The sequence below is a fragment of the Nyctereutes procyonoides genome, unplaced genomic scaffold, assembly GCF_905146905.1.
Source record: "Nyctereutes procyonoides isolate TBG_1078 unplaced genomic scaffold, NYPRO_anot_genome, whole genome shotgun sequence".
Classification (NCBI taxonomy): Eukaryota; Metazoa; Chordata; class Mammalia; order Carnivora; family Canidae; genus Nyctereutes; species Nyctereutes procyonoides.
In genome coordinates this window covers 34,079,385-34,098,221 of record NW_026575160.1, presented here as the reverse complement: position 1 = coordinate 34,098,221, position 18,837 = coordinate 34,079,385, and the positions used below count along the sequence as shown (strand labels likewise).

The 18,837-nt window shown below is 40.2% G+C and overlaps 1 protein-coding gene across 4 annotated transcripts in view; it reads left to right on the top strand.

Moving 5' to 3' along the window:
* The window catches only part of CADPS2 (calcium dependent secretion activator 2), a 447,623-nt gene that overhangs the window by 306,501 nt on the left and 122,285 nt on the right, over positions 1–18,837 (top strand). For all 4 annotated transcript variants that reach the window (XM_055314464.1, XM_055314463.1, XM_055314462.1 and 1 more), the window contains exons 10-13: positions 5,478–5,586; positions 6,557–6,757; positions 15,344–15,480; positions 16,725–16,912. In XM_055314464.1, the coding sequence (XP_055170439.1) occupies positions 5,478–5,586; positions 6,557–6,757; positions 15,344–15,480; positions 16,725–16,912 (635 nt within the window). The remainder of the gene's footprint in view (positions 1–5,477; positions 5,587–6,556; positions 6,758–15,343; positions 15,481–16,724; positions 16,913–18,837) is intronic.

Genomic DNA, 18,837 nt, shown 5'->3' with positions numbered 1-18,837 from the left:
AAGTGGGAATTTCTTTTTAATATAATGACTCCCTAATTACTTGCTTCCCAGTTATTTTTTGATTCATTCTTTCATTTTGTTTTTTTCTTAAAGTATCTCAGCATTTTAATGGGTTTCTTATGACTGTAATCACATCATAGCTACCACTGTACCTGAAAGAGTAAGACCTGGGTCCTCCATGGGTGCATCACATTCTGGATGATGCTTAAAATGGTCAGTTGGATAAAGGAATGAATTTAGTCTCATGTTTATTGTTTCCTGAACATTTTAGTTGGAGTGTTTGACATCTTAAAAAATCAAATACTATTTGTAAGTGGGGGAAGATTCATTAAAGAGTACAAGTTGGCAGACCTGAGAGTGCTAGACTGTTGGTATTATTTTTAAACTAGGAAAGTATGTGATCTGTACTATCAGGTAGATTTCCAAATGTGACTGAATATTTTATTGAATTGAGATAAATTTAATTTCATGGAGAAAATAAAAGGTGGGGACTATATGCCAGATACTGTGAGAGCCAGTGAGTCAAAAGCAAAGAGACAGCATACTAGTAAATGTAGTTAGAAATGTGTAGAGGGGACAATGTGTAAGGGTCCTGGAAAGAGGAGTAGGGTTTACCAGATTAGGAAATATGAATCATGCGATTTTAAAGGTGAAGGTGATATATTCCTGCTTGGAAGTTCAGGTGGAGAAATGAATAAAAGTAGGTGAGTCTTGTCGGAGAGCCTGTCTGGAGTACCAAATGCCGCGGTAGCTGTAAATTCCAACTAATATTTGCGGGAGATTTTTGCAAGCCATGCAGGGAAGGCAAACCTTTGTGTGCTAGTCATCTCTCTCCCAGCAGATTCCAGATTATTCGTGTGGTGACGAGTAAGGAGACTTTCATTCAGCCAAGATTTTTAAGATTCTTCCAAATGAAAGAATGGAACAGGAAACTTAGGAATTATTGGCTCAATATATTTTCTATTTTGTCAATAATTGGTGACAAAAGTATTACTTAGTCCCCTGAAGTCTAATAATTATAGTTTAATTATAAGACAAATCTGAACGTATTTTGGTTTCCCGTACTAACCACGTCATAGATTTTTTTTTTTTTCCTGGAATGTAGCGAAATGTGAAAATGAAAAGTTTTTTTCATGTATATGAAAGTTAGACGTGTTATTCAGAATCTCCACAATAAAAGGAAAATTAAAGGATTAGCCAAAGGATTTGAATTGGTGGTCTTGGCTAGTCCTAAAGATAATGCTAAGAATTCTTTTGTGGAAAACACCTAGAAATGCTGGGCAAGTTCTAGTGCACATCTTCACTGCAGAGCTGAACTGCAAGCAGGAAAACCTCAGGAACTAGCTAGGGAGGCTTGTGAGTGGACGTTGTCCGCCTGTTGGGGCTGGAGTGGAGTATGCAGGGGGACGAGAGGTGTTGACGTTGGTATGTAGGGATTGTATTGTCCACTCAGAGAAAGAAAACATACCCTGAGGCATTCTCAAAGTGGGAATTTGGGTAAGAGATCGTCTCATGAAGAACTTGAAAGAAAAAAGAACTTAAAAGAGCTAGATCTTGTGAAATGTGGACTAGAAAACAACCTGCCCCCAAGCTAGTAAATTAATATTTGACCGTAGGCTCTGGATATGGAGTAAAAATGACTCCTGAGAGTTTGTGACTATTAGACTGTACTCAGGGAATGTTGAAGTGCTAATTTATTTCATACAAATATAAAGGAAATGCCCAAGTTAAGAAATTAACACAAAAAGTACTTCTGGATTGGTGATATAGCTGAGGCATCTGACATTTTTTTAAAAATTGTTTTTGGAGAGATGAACCTTTCACATAGGTTTTGTAAAACATCTACAGATGAAATGGTGCTGGATATGAGCTCATGATTAAAAATTAGAAAACAATAAACCAATTATTTACACAACCAAGAATTTCAGTAATAATTGTCATATATGTAAACTATGAAATAATTGCATTTATGGTGATGAAATTTATAAACTGGTCCAGAAGTATAAGAACAAAACAGAACATAACACTATGAAAAATGAACAAGAGGGTTTGGAATGGGGCTATGTAGAGCTGCTAGTAAAAATTTAAAACAGTCATTGAATTTACACCCTTATTGGACAGGTTAGATTGGGTTAGACACATCTAAAGAGAAAATTAGTGATGTAATTAATGATAGACTATTATAATCTTAAGAAATTAGTACTCAGCATAGAGAAATGAAAAAAACGTAAGAGCTTAAAATAGGGAGGAGAGAATATAAAGTTCCAAGATACTTCTGACAGAATTTTGTTTTGTTTTTAAGATTTAATTTATTTATTCATGACAGACACAGACAGAGAGAGAGAGAGGCAGAGACACAGGCAGAGGGAGAAGCAGGCTCCATGCAGGGAGACAGACGTGGGACTCGATCCCGGGTCTGCAGGATCAGGCCCTGGGCTGAAGACGGAGCTAGGCCGCTGAGCCACCCGGGCTGCCCATTTCTGACAGAATCTGAAGAAAGAATAAAGGGAAAATGAGGTAGAGTCAACATTTGGAAAGATAATGAACAAGATTCTAAAATTGATAAAAGTCATGAATTCTAAGATACAAGAAATACTACAACTATCAATCAGGATAACATTAAAACTCCCCAAAATTTCACAGCAAAACTAAGGATAACAGGGGGACCTGAGTAGCTTAGTTGATAGAGCACAGGATTCTTGATCTCGTGTTGTGATTTCAAGCCCAACATCAGGAGTAAAGTTCAAAATTTTTTAAAGTTAAAGATTAAAACAGGATAACAAAGATAAAGAGAACATTTAAAAGAAACCAGAGAGAAAAGGCAAATTAACTACAAGGGGACCACACGTGGACTTTCATCAAACTTGGTAACATGGATATATAAGCTTCTGGCAGTGGCATGATGTCCTCAAAGTGCTGAATGATGACTAGCCTGAAATGCCATATATACTGAATACATACTAATATACCAATATACTGATACCATATATACTAAACAGTCATTCATAAGGGAGAACTGAAGACCGATTTTAAAATAAACACCGACTCAAAAAGCTTTTACTAAAGAAGGAAATTGAACTCCATGATGGAGTGTGATTCAAGAAACAGTAGTGGCCAAAAATCGGTAAAGACAAGGGCTGCTATAAATATTGACTGTATGAGAAAACATACTTTGATACTTCCTTTTACTAAATGTTAACACACCAAATATTACTCAAACGAGGTAGTACTAACAAAAACGAGCCCCGATTTATAAGATGGGAGGTGACGATACTAGAGCACTCAAAGGTCCCCATATTCAGGACAGAGGAGTTAAAAACACAACAGGATTTGAGAGAGCAATCACTAAAAATAAAAGCAGAACATATAGTTTCCGCACTATCGGAGAAAAGGGGAAATTTTGTTAATGTTTAGTAGAGACAGAGAATAAGAGGAAAAATAAGTGTGTTAATGAGCACAGTACGATAATAGAAATGATCGCAAATATATCACCAAAAGTAACAAATATAACTTGCCTATTAAAAGGTTAGATTCTTGGAGATTTAAAAATCCAACTGTATATTGTTGTTTTGTTTTTTTTTTTTTTTATTTATGATAGTCACAGAGAGAGAGAGAGGCAGAGACACAGGCAGAGGGAGAAGCAGGCTCCATGCACCAGGAGCCCGATGTGGGATTCGATCCCGGGTCTCCAGGATCGCGCCCTGGGCCAAAGGCAGGCGCCAAACCGCTGCGCCACCCAGGGATCCCTTCATCTGTGTTTCAAAGTGGAAAAGGGGCATAATTTGCATAACTCTGTTTTCCATGGATCCTGTTAAGAGATACTTTGCAATTTAGGACCACCAAACATTCTTTTCTCCAGTTAGGAAGAGCACCTCCTCTCTCCATGTAGGGGAACTTCTCATAGCCCACCTATGGAACCATGGGATATGCCTGGCCACAGGTGTAATCAGAGCCCACCTATGGAACCATGGGATATGCTTGGCCACAGGTGTAAGCTCTTGACCCAGATTGGGCCAGCGTTACTTTTACCCCTTAGCCCTGTTGATCGGTGCAAATACAGCCTTGTGACTCCGGGGGGACCGTCAGGGAGGTGCCGGACAGCTGTTTGCAACTGTAGGTATAGGTCAGCCAGGCTGAAGCACCGGGACGTAAAGCCTGTTTCAAAAGAGAAGTAGGATGGAGAGACGATGTAGACCTGGGCGTGTTGGTCACTGGCTGCCTAAGACTCCAGCCTGTGAGGCGGTTATGCGGGCCACTGAATTCTCAACACTTATTGAAATCCTTTTTTTTTTTTTTCTTAAGTATGCTTTAAAATGTGGTTCCATGGGCCACCTGAGTGGCTCAGTCAGTTAAGCATTGGTCTCTCTATTGCAGTTGAGGTCATGACCTCAGGATCAAGAGACTGAGCCCCACATGGGCTTATTGTGCCCAAGATCGCGAATCCGAGAAACCACCGAGGAGCCGACACCGATGCAAGCACACGGGGGTTTATTCACAAGCTCGAGCTTGGGTCCAAGTGCACCCGACATGGCGGAGCAGGGACTTGGACCCCAAGGCTAAGAGGCGTAGCAGCTTTATAGGGAGGGGCCAGTGGCCAATGGGATTGTAACACACATAGAAAGTTGCACAGTCATGTGGGTCCACACGCAGGGCCGATGGAATGAAGATTCACCCTATAGTAACCATTTGAACTGGCCTATCACTCTGGTCAGAACTGGCGCGCAGTTTTGGCGGGCACAAGGCGGGATTACATTTTTATGAGCCGACTTCTGGTAAGGGTGTGCCCAGCGGCTTGACTAGGATGGGGCAGCACCTTAAGTAATAAGCAGGTCATGTGGGGGTCATACAGGAGGTGGCGGGTGTAGCACAAAATGGAGTTAGTCCTGCTCTGCTTGTCCAGGGGTAGGGGAATTTGTTAAATATCCTGGGTCCCACAGGGCTCTGCACTGAGCATGGAGCCTGCTTAAGATGCTCGCTCGCTTGCTCGCTCTCTCCCCCTCCCCCCACCGTGCTCACACGCATTCTCTCTCTCTCTCTCAAAAAATAAAATACAGTTCCATGATCATATAAGTTTGAGTATGTTCCAGTTGTGTCGTAAAGATTCACAAAGTAAGTTAGCCTATTAAAGGCCATGAGAAAACACGCAGAAGAAGGAGCCTGTTTATATACCTGTGATTCTCAAACATATTTTTAACAAAAGCGCTTTTTTATGGTATTTCTATTAATACCTCATAGAATGTTGACCAACAGAAGGTTGGTTTGGGAAACTGGTTTGGGAAACGCTGGGCCAGAGGCATGGAAGGCCTGACTGCAAGCTGACAGATGAAAGGTGCTTTAATCCCTGAGCTAGGTTTTGAAAAAATGCTAACATTTAACAATTTATAAGCAAATCATGTGATTTTTAAATTTTGACAGAGTCTTCTAATAAAAGTCAAAGAAATGTAATGCAAGCAATCTGCAAACCTTTTCTTGTGCAGGTTAGCCAATACACATTTGCTATGTGTAGCTACAGAGAAAAAAAGTCTGAACCTCAGGAACTAATGCAACTTGAAGGATACACTGTGGATTATACAGATCCCCACCCAGGTAATTCCAAATTACATCACTTTCTCTGCCTTTCATGTATTGATGAAATCCTCATAAATATCCTGTTCTGTGTTTCAAAGCCCATTGAATGAATAGGGAGCATGTTTCACTTATGTACCTGGACAAGACTTCATGAGTATATCTTTCTGAGGGCTACTTGGCTTTAGCCATAACTCCTCATTTCTGGTATCTTTTGGACAAGGATGCAATATGTAAAAGTTACTGTAATGGAAAAATCATGTGAGAAATACCAGCAATGCTTCTATAACTTCTTGACAGGAAAGCAAAAAGGTACAAGAGATAGAAATAGGGAAAGAAGAGGCAAATGAAATTTTATGTATTTGACCCATTTTTTTCCCCAATCTCACATTCTTATAATTCTCTCCATACCTCCATATTAATCCCAGGTATATGCTAGACAGTGGCTATCTAACATTGGCAAGGGAATGAAGTAATGAATATGTGGAGATTAGGAAAATTAATGAAGCAATATTAAAAAATACAGAGATTTAATAAATACAGAGATCACAGTAACTGGTCACAGAAAAATACAAAATACCTTCTTTGTGAAAAAATTTTGCAGAGGTTAAAATGCCATACAAACACAAGTATCATTTTTGCCCTACCTGTATTTCTTTTCTGCTAAAATCCCATATGTTTCTCCTGATGGTTAATAGGAAATGTACCAAAAGATCAGACCATCTTCTCTGGCGTGAGCTTGCACACTGCGCTGTGTATTCTGTGGACTAGGTTGGTGTGGCTTGCAGGATGTTACTACTGTGTCATGAACTGTTTGTTTCCTTAAGCTAGTTTTAATTTCTAAAGTGATAGGGAAATTTAAAGTTTCTCTTATTGATAGCATTGAGTTACTAATGTCAGACTGATTGTCTTCCATGTGACTGGTCAGTGAATGAGCTTGAAATCTGCCAATGACGCAAGTTTTTAATGACTTTTCTCTCTTCCTCCACAGGCCTCCAGGGTGGTCAGATGTTCTTTAATGCAGTTAAAGAGGGAGACACTGTGATATTTGCCAGTGATGATGAACAGGATAGGGTATTATGGGTTCAGGCCATGTATAGGGCCACAGGCCAGTCATATAAACCCATTCCTGCGATTCAAACCCAGAAACTGAATCCTAAAGGAGGAACTCTCCATGCAGATGCTCAGCTTTGTAAGTTTTGTTGAAAAATAATTTGATTATCAATTAATGACCTTAATAAGATATAAAATTGAGACACATTTATTCAGTATCATAGTTTATATTATTAACGAATTCCTAATTGAATAAAAATCATTTGTATTAGTAGCCATAGAATCAGCTCTCTAATTTTTCACACGGATCTGGAGTAGATGTTGCCTGGGGTTTTAGTCATGAATTTGCCAAGCACTGGGGTGTATCTGTGAATCTCAAGAACGCGTAAGAAAATTCTCCAAAACTTCAATAAAATTTTTCTTGACTTATTATTTTAACTTACGTGTGCTATAAAAATAGGGAAAGTATTGTGAAGTCAAATAGTCTTTGATAGGACTCTAGGGCACCAGAATGGTGGACCAGCACTTCCTAGGGTGGTTCTTAAGCATTCTAAAGGATAATAAGGCTGTTTCCTGTTGTAGATTGGTAAAAAAGAGTAAGTCATCAAGCCAACTTTATCTAGATACCTTAGTATTCATGTCATCCTTCGTATGCTAATTTAAATCATTAAAAAGTTATTTTTCATTTGAATCTACAAGTGATTAATAACAAATGATGGAATAATTATAGAAACATTTTCAAACCCAGCTTTAATAATCATTAAACCAGCTGTAACTTGCTGCACTCCTTTGCAAAGCTTCTCTGGTCTCTTGTGTCATAAGTCATTTCTGTGACTTTAAATTCAATTTTTGGCTTTTCAGTGAAAAGGTTTTACTCTTAAGCCTCTTCTCCAGGGAGATAATGTCTTGACATGCATTATTTTGTTCTTCTGTTCATACATCACATAACTAGTCTCTTTTCACTCTCATATCTAGGCATCTTAATAGCACATTAAGCCAAATAACTGAAGATGGAACATGAGCTCAAGTCCAGGGCCTTTGTGTTTCAGGGTTTAAAATGTCCATCTTTCCACTTAACTACAGTCCATCTTCATGTGATAGTAGAGCCCCACATGCATCGTATATGAATCTTAAAATAGTTTACTTCCATCTCTCCCTTCTGGGCTCTGGACTACTCTCATCCTACATTTCACTTCTATCCATGTTATAAACCCCACAGTGTCTTGCTCTTACCATCACTGCTTTCACATTCAGTGATCTTCTAGAGAAATTAAAATAATATGAGGAAATATTTGTTATAAACTTACCCAAGTAGTTATCAGTTCTAGCATTCTTCAGTTCTTCATTGTCTTGTAAAAATATTTCACTTCTTGAAGGATTTCTTTTGATTTATGTGCAAGTCTGATGGTGATTAATTCTTTTGGTTTTCTTATACATGGAAAAATAATTTACCTTCATTTTGAAAAAAAAAAATTCTTCTGGTGCTTTAAGGATTTTGCCTCATGCTCTAACACCTTTTTCTTTTAATATTGAGAAATATGCTCATTTCTGTCTGTTCCTCGGTATATAATGTGTCTTTTTTTCCTTCTGCGTTAAAGATACTCTCTTTAACACTGGTGTTGAGCAACTAGCCTATAATGTGCCTTGATGTAGTTTTCTTCATGAAATTGTTCTTGAGCTCTATTCTCAGACGCAGTCAAGTTACTTGGAAACAGTGCAATCTTTTCAAATATTACTCTTAAGTTTTGTTAGATGGGACTAAACGGCGTCTAGTCTTGGGTTAGTTTTCCTCGTTTCTGGACCAGGATTCTTCTTAGAGACTGACGACCCATGAGCTTTGAGGTTTCCTCCTGGCTGTTGAGAACAAGCAGTATTGCAGGCTCTGTGTGAGTGTGGGCACTGCTCCCTCTCGTCCTTTACGCTGAGTTCTTCCCTGGCCGCAGGCAGTGTCCTCACACGTGGGGGTGGTCAGTGTCCCCCCGAATATAGAAAGAGGCAGTGGGAGCAAACCGCCTTCTTGCAGGCTGGCTCCAGGCTTTCCGACCTCCCTGAACTGTCCGTCCATCTTCCCCACGGGGCGAGCACACGGGTGCTCTGGGGCTTCTCAGGCCTGTGCCACAGCCTTGAAAGTTTCTCCTGCATTAACTTGAGCCTCAACTCACCTCCTTTGTTTCCCATCTCTTAGGAATCACTCTCCTGGGTTGCCTGATACTCCATGTTTTGAGAACTATTTTTTTAATGTTTTTTTGTTGGGTTTCTTTGGGGGGTTTTTTGTGGGTTTTTGTGTGTGGTTTTTTTTTTTTTTTTTTTTTTTTTTTTTTTTTTTTTTTTTTTCAGAATTTTTTGTTGTTTCACGTAGGAAGTAAATCTCTTCTCAGGGACTGCATCCTGACAAGAAACAGAATGATTGTTTTTTTAAGTTAGAGCGAGATTTTTCAACCTGGGCGCTAGTAACATTTTGGGCCAGATAATGCTTTGTTTCAAGGGTTGGCAGGAGGGCTGTCCCGTGGTTTAATAGGATGCTTAGCTTCATCCCTGGCTTCCACTGCTAGATGCCAGTAGCAGACCACCCCCTCCTTCCAGTCTGATAACCAAAAATATCTCCAGACAGTGCCAAATGTTCTGGGGGCCAGAGTAAAAGATGAGCTAGAAACACCCTCATTTGGCAACCACTGAGTTATAGCACCTTGAAAATTATTTTTAGGATAAGATTTCCTCATTGATTTGTGTGTCAGTATTTTTTAATATCCTAAGGGCAGGAAATACCCAAGGGGCGCACTGAGGTCTTGGATACCATCCGTCTTGTGTGCTGGCAAGTGGTCAGGAACCACTGGCCTAGGACATTAAGGCCGTAACTACACGATTCAGAATTAACAAATATAAGATCAGCTAATGAGCTGATTCAAAGAGCCATGTAATCTGTCTCACAAAACCGTTCTGCTATCAGATGTCAGCCTGTTGTCAGAGCGGTGTCGATGAGGCTAAGTGGAATGGGGTTTTCCTGCCCTTTGATTCACTTGTAAAAAATCCAAACTTGTTAGGTTAACGACAGCTTTCTTGTATTCCAGGCTTTTAGTAAAGTTTTCTATCACAGCAGACTGCTATTTTATGTTTCTTTAAAAAGGAAGGTGAGGAAGAAGGAAGAAAAATGTGTTTCCGCCTCATTGATTGAGAATACTTACTGATCTTGACCTCTCTCAGAGAAGCCGTTGGACTTCTCCAGAGAGCAGTTAGCCCTTGGCGTATTGTCCTGCCTTCTGGGACCTCCACAGCATTTCTTTTTCTTCTCTTTTGATCATCTCTAGGAAGAACGACTTTTAGAGTCATTAGTAGAAAGTAAGGAAATAATATAAAATTAAAATGACTAGCTACAGAAATCAATATGCTCCTAATCCATTTAATATGCTTTTTCATTCCTTGCTGACCTATAGCTGGTAAGGGTGAGTATTTTCATGATTTTTTTTTTTTTTTGCTTCATTGTACTAAAAAATTACATGATTTTTGAAGAAATTTCATGATCTTGTTGACAATGCCAGCCTCCTCCTTTCTAAGCAATCCCAGAATATTTAGGTTAACTTTACCATTTATGAAACAAAAGTCTATTTTTGCCTCAACAGAAAAGTAGAAACAACCTAATATCTACCATTCATGTGGGCATAAACGTAATGGCTATGAAGTTGATATGCAAAAAAAGAAAAAACATAGTAATGTTAAGTGGAAAAATGCTAAATTATTATGCGATATTTTAACTATGTTAAAATTTCATAAATATCGCTAAAATTATATCTAAACTATTCACAGTAGGTGAGTTTAAGTAAAGGGACTAGTTACTGATCCACTTCCTCTGTTTTATGAATTATCTATGTTATAAAACTCTTCTTAAAAACTAAACACATTAATTGTCTAGAGATAGAACAAAACAAATTTAAAGTCTGCCTTATCTGAAGACAACCTTATTATCTGTTTTAGGATATGAATAATACGTATTTATAGATTTTTCTGATACATGAATCTACTCAGCTTCCCTCTTTCTTACACTTTCAGGATATTTAGAAATTCTAAGCAAATGGTAAACTGAATGGGTAGGGTAGGGGTCTGCTCGCTATACAAATTTTCTGCCAAACTGTGCATTGCCTTTTGCCAGACATTCTTCAGTTAAACTATCCTTTACTATGCAAAGCACCTATTTTTCATTTTTCTCTCTTATGTATATAATGTAATACAATATGTATGTAACATAATACAACAGAGTACTAGTTGACTTCTAAAAGTAAAAAAAAAAAAGTCAAAAATGAACCAGAGAAGTTACCTTCTTTTAAAGTCAAATTTAAAAAAAAAAAAATTCTTCAATCAGTATATAAACTTACATTTAAATTTTTGAGCTTATTTTCTTGATTGATCTAGTAATTACACTTCACACTTCACAGGTATATTTTACTATACATCAAATATATTATTTCAAATACATGTTGAATGTTGGTTTACTTTGCTTATGATTCTATGTATGTGTTGATTAAAATTGTCATCATGTGAAAATACTTATTTGTTTTTTGCCACCATAAAGCAAGATGTGTAAATTCATACATCCGTTTTTAGTCAATTTAACAAAAACAAGCTAAGAAATTATTTGGGTCAATAATAGAGGTGTGAACAAACTCCTAATTAATGCAAGTATTGACATTTCTCTTTGGTGTTCAGCATAAAACATATGTACGTAAAACAAAAAATGCCAACCAAGATAATCTAAAATTTTGAAACTTCCTGTTACTGGCTGCATGGGTGCTATCAAAAGACAAGAGGTCCTCTCTGCACCATGTTTAACTTCTTGTGAATTTTCAAGCTTAATGAGAGTTTGAGCTAAAAGGAAAATAAAATCAGATGTGGGTATGGGTAAATGCAGCTATGGGCAAACTCTTAACCACAGGATAATTTTAAACCAAGTTATTGTATTTCAGAAGGTTCATATGTTGATTAGTTCAGGATTTTGCAGAGGAGCAGGTGAGCTCTTAGGCAGCAACACCTTCCTCACAGTCCTTTTTGGTACTTGAGTCCCAGGCCCGGACATCTGGGTGGTCTCAGAATGCTACGTGAATGGCCACCTCCTTTCCCGCTGTGTCCCATTTGCCTCTTCCCCACTCCCTTTTCCTCTGCTGTATTTTATTCCTAATTTTTCTCAATACAAGGAGCAGAAAAAAAAAAAAAGGCAGCATCCTTAGAATCAGTTGCAAAGGAAGAAGAAACATTTCAGTTAAATTTTTGCCCATCTCACGTTCAGCACTGTGACTTAGATGCCTGTCCTTGGGGCTTGGATTCTTGAGCACCCAGGGCCTGACTGTGCTCCCACCAAAAGCCCCCCTCCCACACACCACGGGGGTCCTACTGGCTTGCTAATAGTCCTCACGTTGTTTTGTAGGCTAGCTGTTTTCAAGCCCGAGGTAACTGTTTAAATTGGTACCGTCAGCCTACTCATTCTTTCCTCTTGACTTCCAACAGCTATTACCCTAATGAAAAATTTAAATTTTCAGGTTCCATTTGAATAAGCCTCCATAATTCCATGAATCTATAGCAAATAATAATCTTTCTCAATTTGGGTCTTATTCCATCCACTTTTACCACACCTGGTGACAGTACCGCCTAAAGACGCCGGAGCATATATCCAACTGTTACCATAGAAACTCTCCACCAGTTTCCTCAATTACCATGTCCCACATCTGTAGTTAGTCCATAGGTTAATCATCACAATTTATGACAGTTTTGCAGTTCATTGTTCAAGCTCATATCTTGTTGGTTTCTTCTGATAATTTTCTTAAATCATTTTGGAAAACAAACTGAACTAAGATTTGTCATTATCACTGAACATTTGATTAGTGCCATGAATATTTTTTCTTTTAAAACTAGTCACCGTAATTTTGTGTTTTAATAAACATTAATTGAAGATAATCGAGTATAACTCAGTTTTAAAGCAACTCTCCAAGCCTTGCATTTGGCTATGTAATTGAAAGGACAATTCATTTGATCCAGATGGTATCACTTTATTTTCTAAGAGTGTAGATATATTATGCCAAGAGAAAACTATATGAAAATAGTATTTTACAGAAATAAGAAACTAGGTAATATTTTAACAATAGATGTTTTCCTATTTTACATTAGTTCATGAGAGGATCTTAAGGTGAAAGCTTTCTCACACAAGGAGATCAAATCCATTGCTTTTTCAAAATGTATGTCTTCATAAATTCATAGAAACTAATGAATCAATGGTGCATGGTAAAGTATATTTGCCTAAAATATTTTAAATTCTGCTTATCAGACAGACCTAAAAAGAGAGATGCTTAGTCCTTACAGCCTGTGTTTTGAAGATGGGATAATCCCTAAAAATATATTTCACTTCCATGAAATTATAGCCCCAGAGAGATTGTAGGTTTTTTTTTTTTTTAGTAGAATTTTGTTTGCCTACTTATTTTATCACTATCAATATGGAGTCTGTTTTTGTAACTTAAATTGCTATTATGAATATTTTTACGCTAAAGGAAATCATTGGCAAAGTAATTTTTTCATTTGTGTGTGTGATACTGAAGGGCTTGACACATAGCAAATACGTAGTTTAGAGTTATATTTCATGAAGAAAACACTTCATAAAGTAAATTCATTTTTTAATATATGCTTTAATTATAGAAATGAACCATAGATTCATTTTTTTCAGGAACATGTAGATTTTACTTAAAGACTATGTATCCATTGCTTTAAAATAAAAATTTTGCTTCTTTCTGTAAACCTTTATAAAAAGTAGAAGTAAAAAAAAAAAGAACTATGTGGAATACACTGTAATATTTATGTATATAATGTATGTATTTTATAGAATAAAAGAATTCTGGATTTTCTGTGAAATTTCTTATATCTCCTACTCTCAACAGATAAGCCATTAATGGGTGTTATTTTTGGCTTCTTGTTACGACCTTCCCTGGTGAAAGAAATAATGAGTAAAATTTAGCAGTGTTTTATAAAACTAGTGATTTCCTAAAGGTGTTACTAAAAGCTTTTTTACTCAAATGAAGATCCTGAGATTATTTAGGATACAGAATAACAGCTTTATATCATATGTGCCTTGAGTTTTTCAGTATTCTGTGTATTCATGTGATATTATTTCACACTATCATAAATGTAACTTTGAAAGACTTTCTTTTGAAAGACTATCAGACATAAGGATAAAAATACCAGACAAGTTGAATTGTCTCATTTCTCAGTTCAGGAAAAGCAGTTTAATAACACTTAGTGTTCATCCAGTTAATACTGATTCACCTCATGTAATGCACTTAATCATTCAGTCAAATAATTAGTAAATGTAAAGGAATATACATACGTACGCCAATTTCTCCGTAGATCCTAACCCCAGACCTTACATCCTCAGTGGATGCCCACTCCTTGCTTACTTGCTACATTCACCTTTTGATATCTGTCACTGGTGTGAGATCTTTTTTTTCTTAAATGTGATTCTGAAGACCCTTCAGCTTGAATTACATAGTTCTTCCATCCGCAAATATGGCTGAAAGTTGAACTTGACATAGGATCAATATGATCTGGGCTAAATATCTAAATGTGACTGATTATGTTAGCATCATGTCCACAGATCAATACTGAGTTTTATTATGAGCCTGACTCTATAATTGCGTTTAATCAATAAACTTTTGTCTCCTTTCCTTTGCAATTTTAGGATTGTACCCAGATAGGTTTTAAAAACTACATTCAGCTTACATTTAGGGCGCCACTTCTTGTAATGACCAGAGCGAGATCTATCTGTGAATTTTAAAGAACAATGGGGCCTGAGCTCTACCATTGTCAGGAGAGTCCGCTTTCATCCTGATAACTGATTGCTTGCCCCATGCGCGCTGCGCTTCTAGCAGAGCTAATGTCGTAACACCCCAGCACTCCTTTTGGGTGGGATACGGCTTTTTCTCTCTATGCTGAGTAACTAACTCACATTGAAGACTTTGACAAAACATACCATTAATGAAAGCAATCGTAAAAGCTTGCCTTTTGATAAACCCGCAGGGTCGACAGGCGTTGAAAGATGCAATCTGTAAAGAACAATAAATTTGGACCTTTGATTGAAGTGCCATTTGGGACGTTATGCTTTGTCTGCATATTTGCACAAACATGATGCTCCCTTTTTTATGTCTCTTAAGCTTGAAGCTTGAGAGCATTCACTGCCATTTCTACATTAAGGTTGGTCCCATTAAAGACTAAAAAAAAAAAAAAAAAAAAAAAAGACTGGAAGTGGTCCAACAGAAGCCTGTGTGTTCATTTCTGCCCCAGTTTGCCATTTGGAAAGCAAGCTTCTAGCTATCCTTGCTGTTTTTTATGAGTAGATAGATCTGAGTTCTTTTGCAGTCAGTTCCTTCTATAAATACATACTTAAAATGCATCTGCTTTTCTTAAAATTAGAAAATAAGATTATTTCACTGATGGATATTAGAATTTGCTTAGAGGGGAAAATGGGATTTCTACCTTTCAAATGATTTGCAGATTTTTCCAGGTCATTTTTCATTGGGGTCCAAAAAAAAAAAAATAGCGATTTATATTAATATGCTGAATTCTTGGCAGTGTATTTTTTGTAATGCAAAGTCATCTGTTTATCAGGAAGCATGCATTTTGTGCCCCAAAAACTGTATTTGCCCATCGTTAAGCCAGAGAAATAAATGTATTATAACGTGCTTTTCTGAATTTACAGATGCAGACCGTTTTCAGAAACATGGTATGGATGAGTTTATTTCTGCCAACCCTTGCAAGCTTGACCACGCCTTCCTTTTTAGAATACTCCAGAGGCAGACTTTAGATCACAGGCTCAATGATTCCTACTCTTGCTTGGTGAGTACAAGTCTCTGTCTCCGGTGTGCTGTAGGTTGGAATGAAAGATTTTCTTAAAGTGAGAAACACTTGTTACGAAGCGGCATTTTATTCCTGACTCCTTTAATAACTGTAGTGGGGAGTTCGGGATGAAGGATTCCGATCGATTGCTTCCCAATTTGAAAATTATACACTTGAAGACCACTGCTGTGCCACTCAATAGACAGGAGAGTAGACTCCAGCGGACGCGGAATCGTGGTCCGTCAGTCCCTCCGGAGAAGGCTGAATGAAAATAAAGGCTTTAATGAAGGTCAGAACAAAACAAAACCACACCTCTGAGATGAGATTCACTAACACCTGTGCGGACGTTTTAAGGTTCACGTTCTCAGCAAACGTTGGTATCTTCCGTTTCTCTCTTTTGTTCCTAGAGCACAGCCTAGTGCTGGGGGAAGGAAACAATGGAGAAACCGTATGACACAGGAAATCTTCGGTTTCATTGAACCTTCCAGAGATCATTTGAATTCCTTAAAAAAGGGGGGGTGGGGGTGGGGATCACATAGCTGAACTGCAGCTCTCTGTGTGTCGAAACCAGCCCAAAGTTGGGATGTAAAGTACAGTTCGCATTTTGAAGGGGCGCTACCCTCCTCGCGCTGCGGGCATTGGCCACCTCTAGGCGCAGCTGCTATTTTCTTAGTTCACTTTATAAAACGCTTCTGGCAACGAGGCGATTTCACTGACGGTGCCCCCTTTAACCATTGTCTTCTTAAGTGATGCACACGGGGATTGAGGTTTTTCAGAACGGGACTGTCTGTGACGGACAGTTTAGATACTGTGAGTAAATTCGGCTAATTTTGAATGACCGTGGAGGAAAGCGGGTTGCCCGCGCCGTGGCAGTGAAGGGAGCATGGCACTAGGTCACCAGGGCCCCAGGTCAGGTCCGAAATGGACGTTAGCTTTATGGAAATAACGTAAACATGCCACTAATAATAACAAAGAATTGTCAAAAGACACTTGGATGCAGCTGCTTCTAATATCAAAGAGGACGCCCAGGTGGCTCAGGGCCCGGGATCGAGTCCCGCATCAGGTTCCCCGCAGGGAGTCTGCTTCTCCCTCTGCCTGTGTCTCTGCCTCTCTGTCTCTCTGTATCTCTGTGTCTCTCGTGAATAAATAAAATCTTAAAAAAAAAAAAAAAGAATGCCTACAGAAAAGCAAATCAATCTTAGTACAGAAAGGAAAAAAAATATGTATTTTTTTCTCTTTTGCAGGGTTGGTTTAGCCCTGGCCAAGTCTTTGTGTTGGATGAGTACTGCGCCCGTTACGGTGTGAGAGGCTGTCACAGACATCTCTGCTACCTTACGGAGCTGATGGAACATTCAGAAAATGGTGCTGTCATTGACCCGACCCTGCTCCATTACAGCTTTGCATTCTGCGCCTCTCACGTGCACGGCAACAGGTATTTTTACTTGCAAACACACAGTGAAATGTGTAGGGTTGACTGGGGAAGAGAGAAGAATGTGCTTGGCCACGATCACCTAGTAACAGATTTTAAATAGCAAACACTTCTCGCAAGAGGCGGGAAAAAAACCCACAAAGGAAAATGTACATCAATATGCTTGTTGATTTAGGTGGGCTGCACTTTATGTTTCTTTTTGCCGTTAAAGCCACTTGAAAGAGAAAGGAAGAGAATGTCTATGGGATCAGAAGTTGCCTTCTGGTTCTTAGGTACCACCGAGTTCTAGGGTCTGCACAGCTGAAGTGTCCTCTGTAGCCCGTTGTTGTGCACACGCACGTCTGGGTGAGGCTCGTTGATAGGCCCGGGTCCACCTGGGGGTTCTTGCTTTTCCACCGCGGCGGAAGCTTCCACTGATAAAGCAACAGACATGAGGAGGTTTCTGTGGAGTCGCCTCTCAGCCCTCTCCCTCACCTGTACTCTAGGAAGAAGGGCCCCCTTTTGGTTCGGAGCCCGCGGGGTAAAAATATCCCCCGAGGCGGGTTCCCGCACCCATGTTCCTCGAAGCTCAAAATCTCTCCACGTCTCAGCCCCTCTCTTCCCGGGGACCCTTCACCGGGGTTCCTCCCACTGGGAAGGCGCCCTTTCTCCCACCCCCTTTGGGCCGTTCCTACCATTATGTCCTCCCGCTCCTTCCTTTTGTATTTCCTTTCTTCCGACGAGCCTACGTAAGCTTTTGCCAGCCTCACGGCGTCACAGGGTGCTTGAGGGCTGTGAGGTCCGGCTGCCCAGGTTCCGGGAAACACGCCTCGGTGGTGGCAGGCGAGCCTAGCCTCCTGAGGCCGTCGCGTCGGAGCCCCCCGCCTGCGAGACCCATGCAGCGTAGCGTGTGTCGGACCCAGTGCATGAACGTGCACCAGGGACTCGGGACAGTGCCTGGCACGTGGACCCTCGGGAGCTGCGGGGCAACCGGCATTGTCTAAAATACTGTTAATCCGGGGGCTCCGCAGCTCAGCGGCCGCCTCGGGCCCAGGCCCTGACATCGAGTCCCGGGTCGGGTCCCCGTGGGGAGCCTGCTGCTCCCTCGGCCTGGGTCTCCGCCTCTCTCTGGGTCTCTCATGAACAACGATCCCTCACGTGTACGCTCACGCCCTGAAGCCACCTGGCACTGCTCTCTCTCTTCCCCACCAAACACCCGTCCCCGTCCATCCCCGGCTTCCTGACGTAGACGCAGCGACAGCCTCCTCCGTGGCCCGTTGGCAGCTTCCCTCCTCACTCCCATCGGAGAGCTGGCGCTCCGGACCTCGTGCCTGTCGAGCCGCCGCGTGCCTCCCGAGGCAGCACCATCTCACCTCGGCTCCCTCTCGGTTATTCTCGACCATCTCTTTGCTGACGATTTTTGTTCCTCCAGACGCCCGAGGGCAGTAGCGTTCTTTCCTCACATCTGTCCCTGAACTTGCTCCGCCCCGAGAACGTTTCTACTTTACAGAAAAGTCGTACTTCGGTGGTCTTGCCCCTTTCCGCAGCCCCAGTGAGCTGCCTTTATACAGATGATTCCAAGCCAGTCACTGTCCTAGACTGACCCCTGTCCACAGGTGACAGCCTGAATGTCCCGGCACTTTGAACTCTCTGGGTATAAAATTAAGTGCACATCTTGGGGCACCCGGGCCGCTCAGTGGGTTCAGCATCCAGCTCTCCACTTCGGCCCAGGTCATGATCTCAGGGTCGTGGGATCAAGCCCTGCGTCGGGCTCGCACGGGTTCTACTTGGGATTCTCTCCTCTCCCTCCGCCCCTCCAACCTCCTCCAAAATAAACAAATGTTTTCAAAAAAATTTAAGTCCATCATCTCACTAAAGCAGCTCCTGGCCCTTTTTTGGCTGTTAGGGTGCCTGGGAAAAAGTAACACCCGTGGCACAAAGTAAGTGTT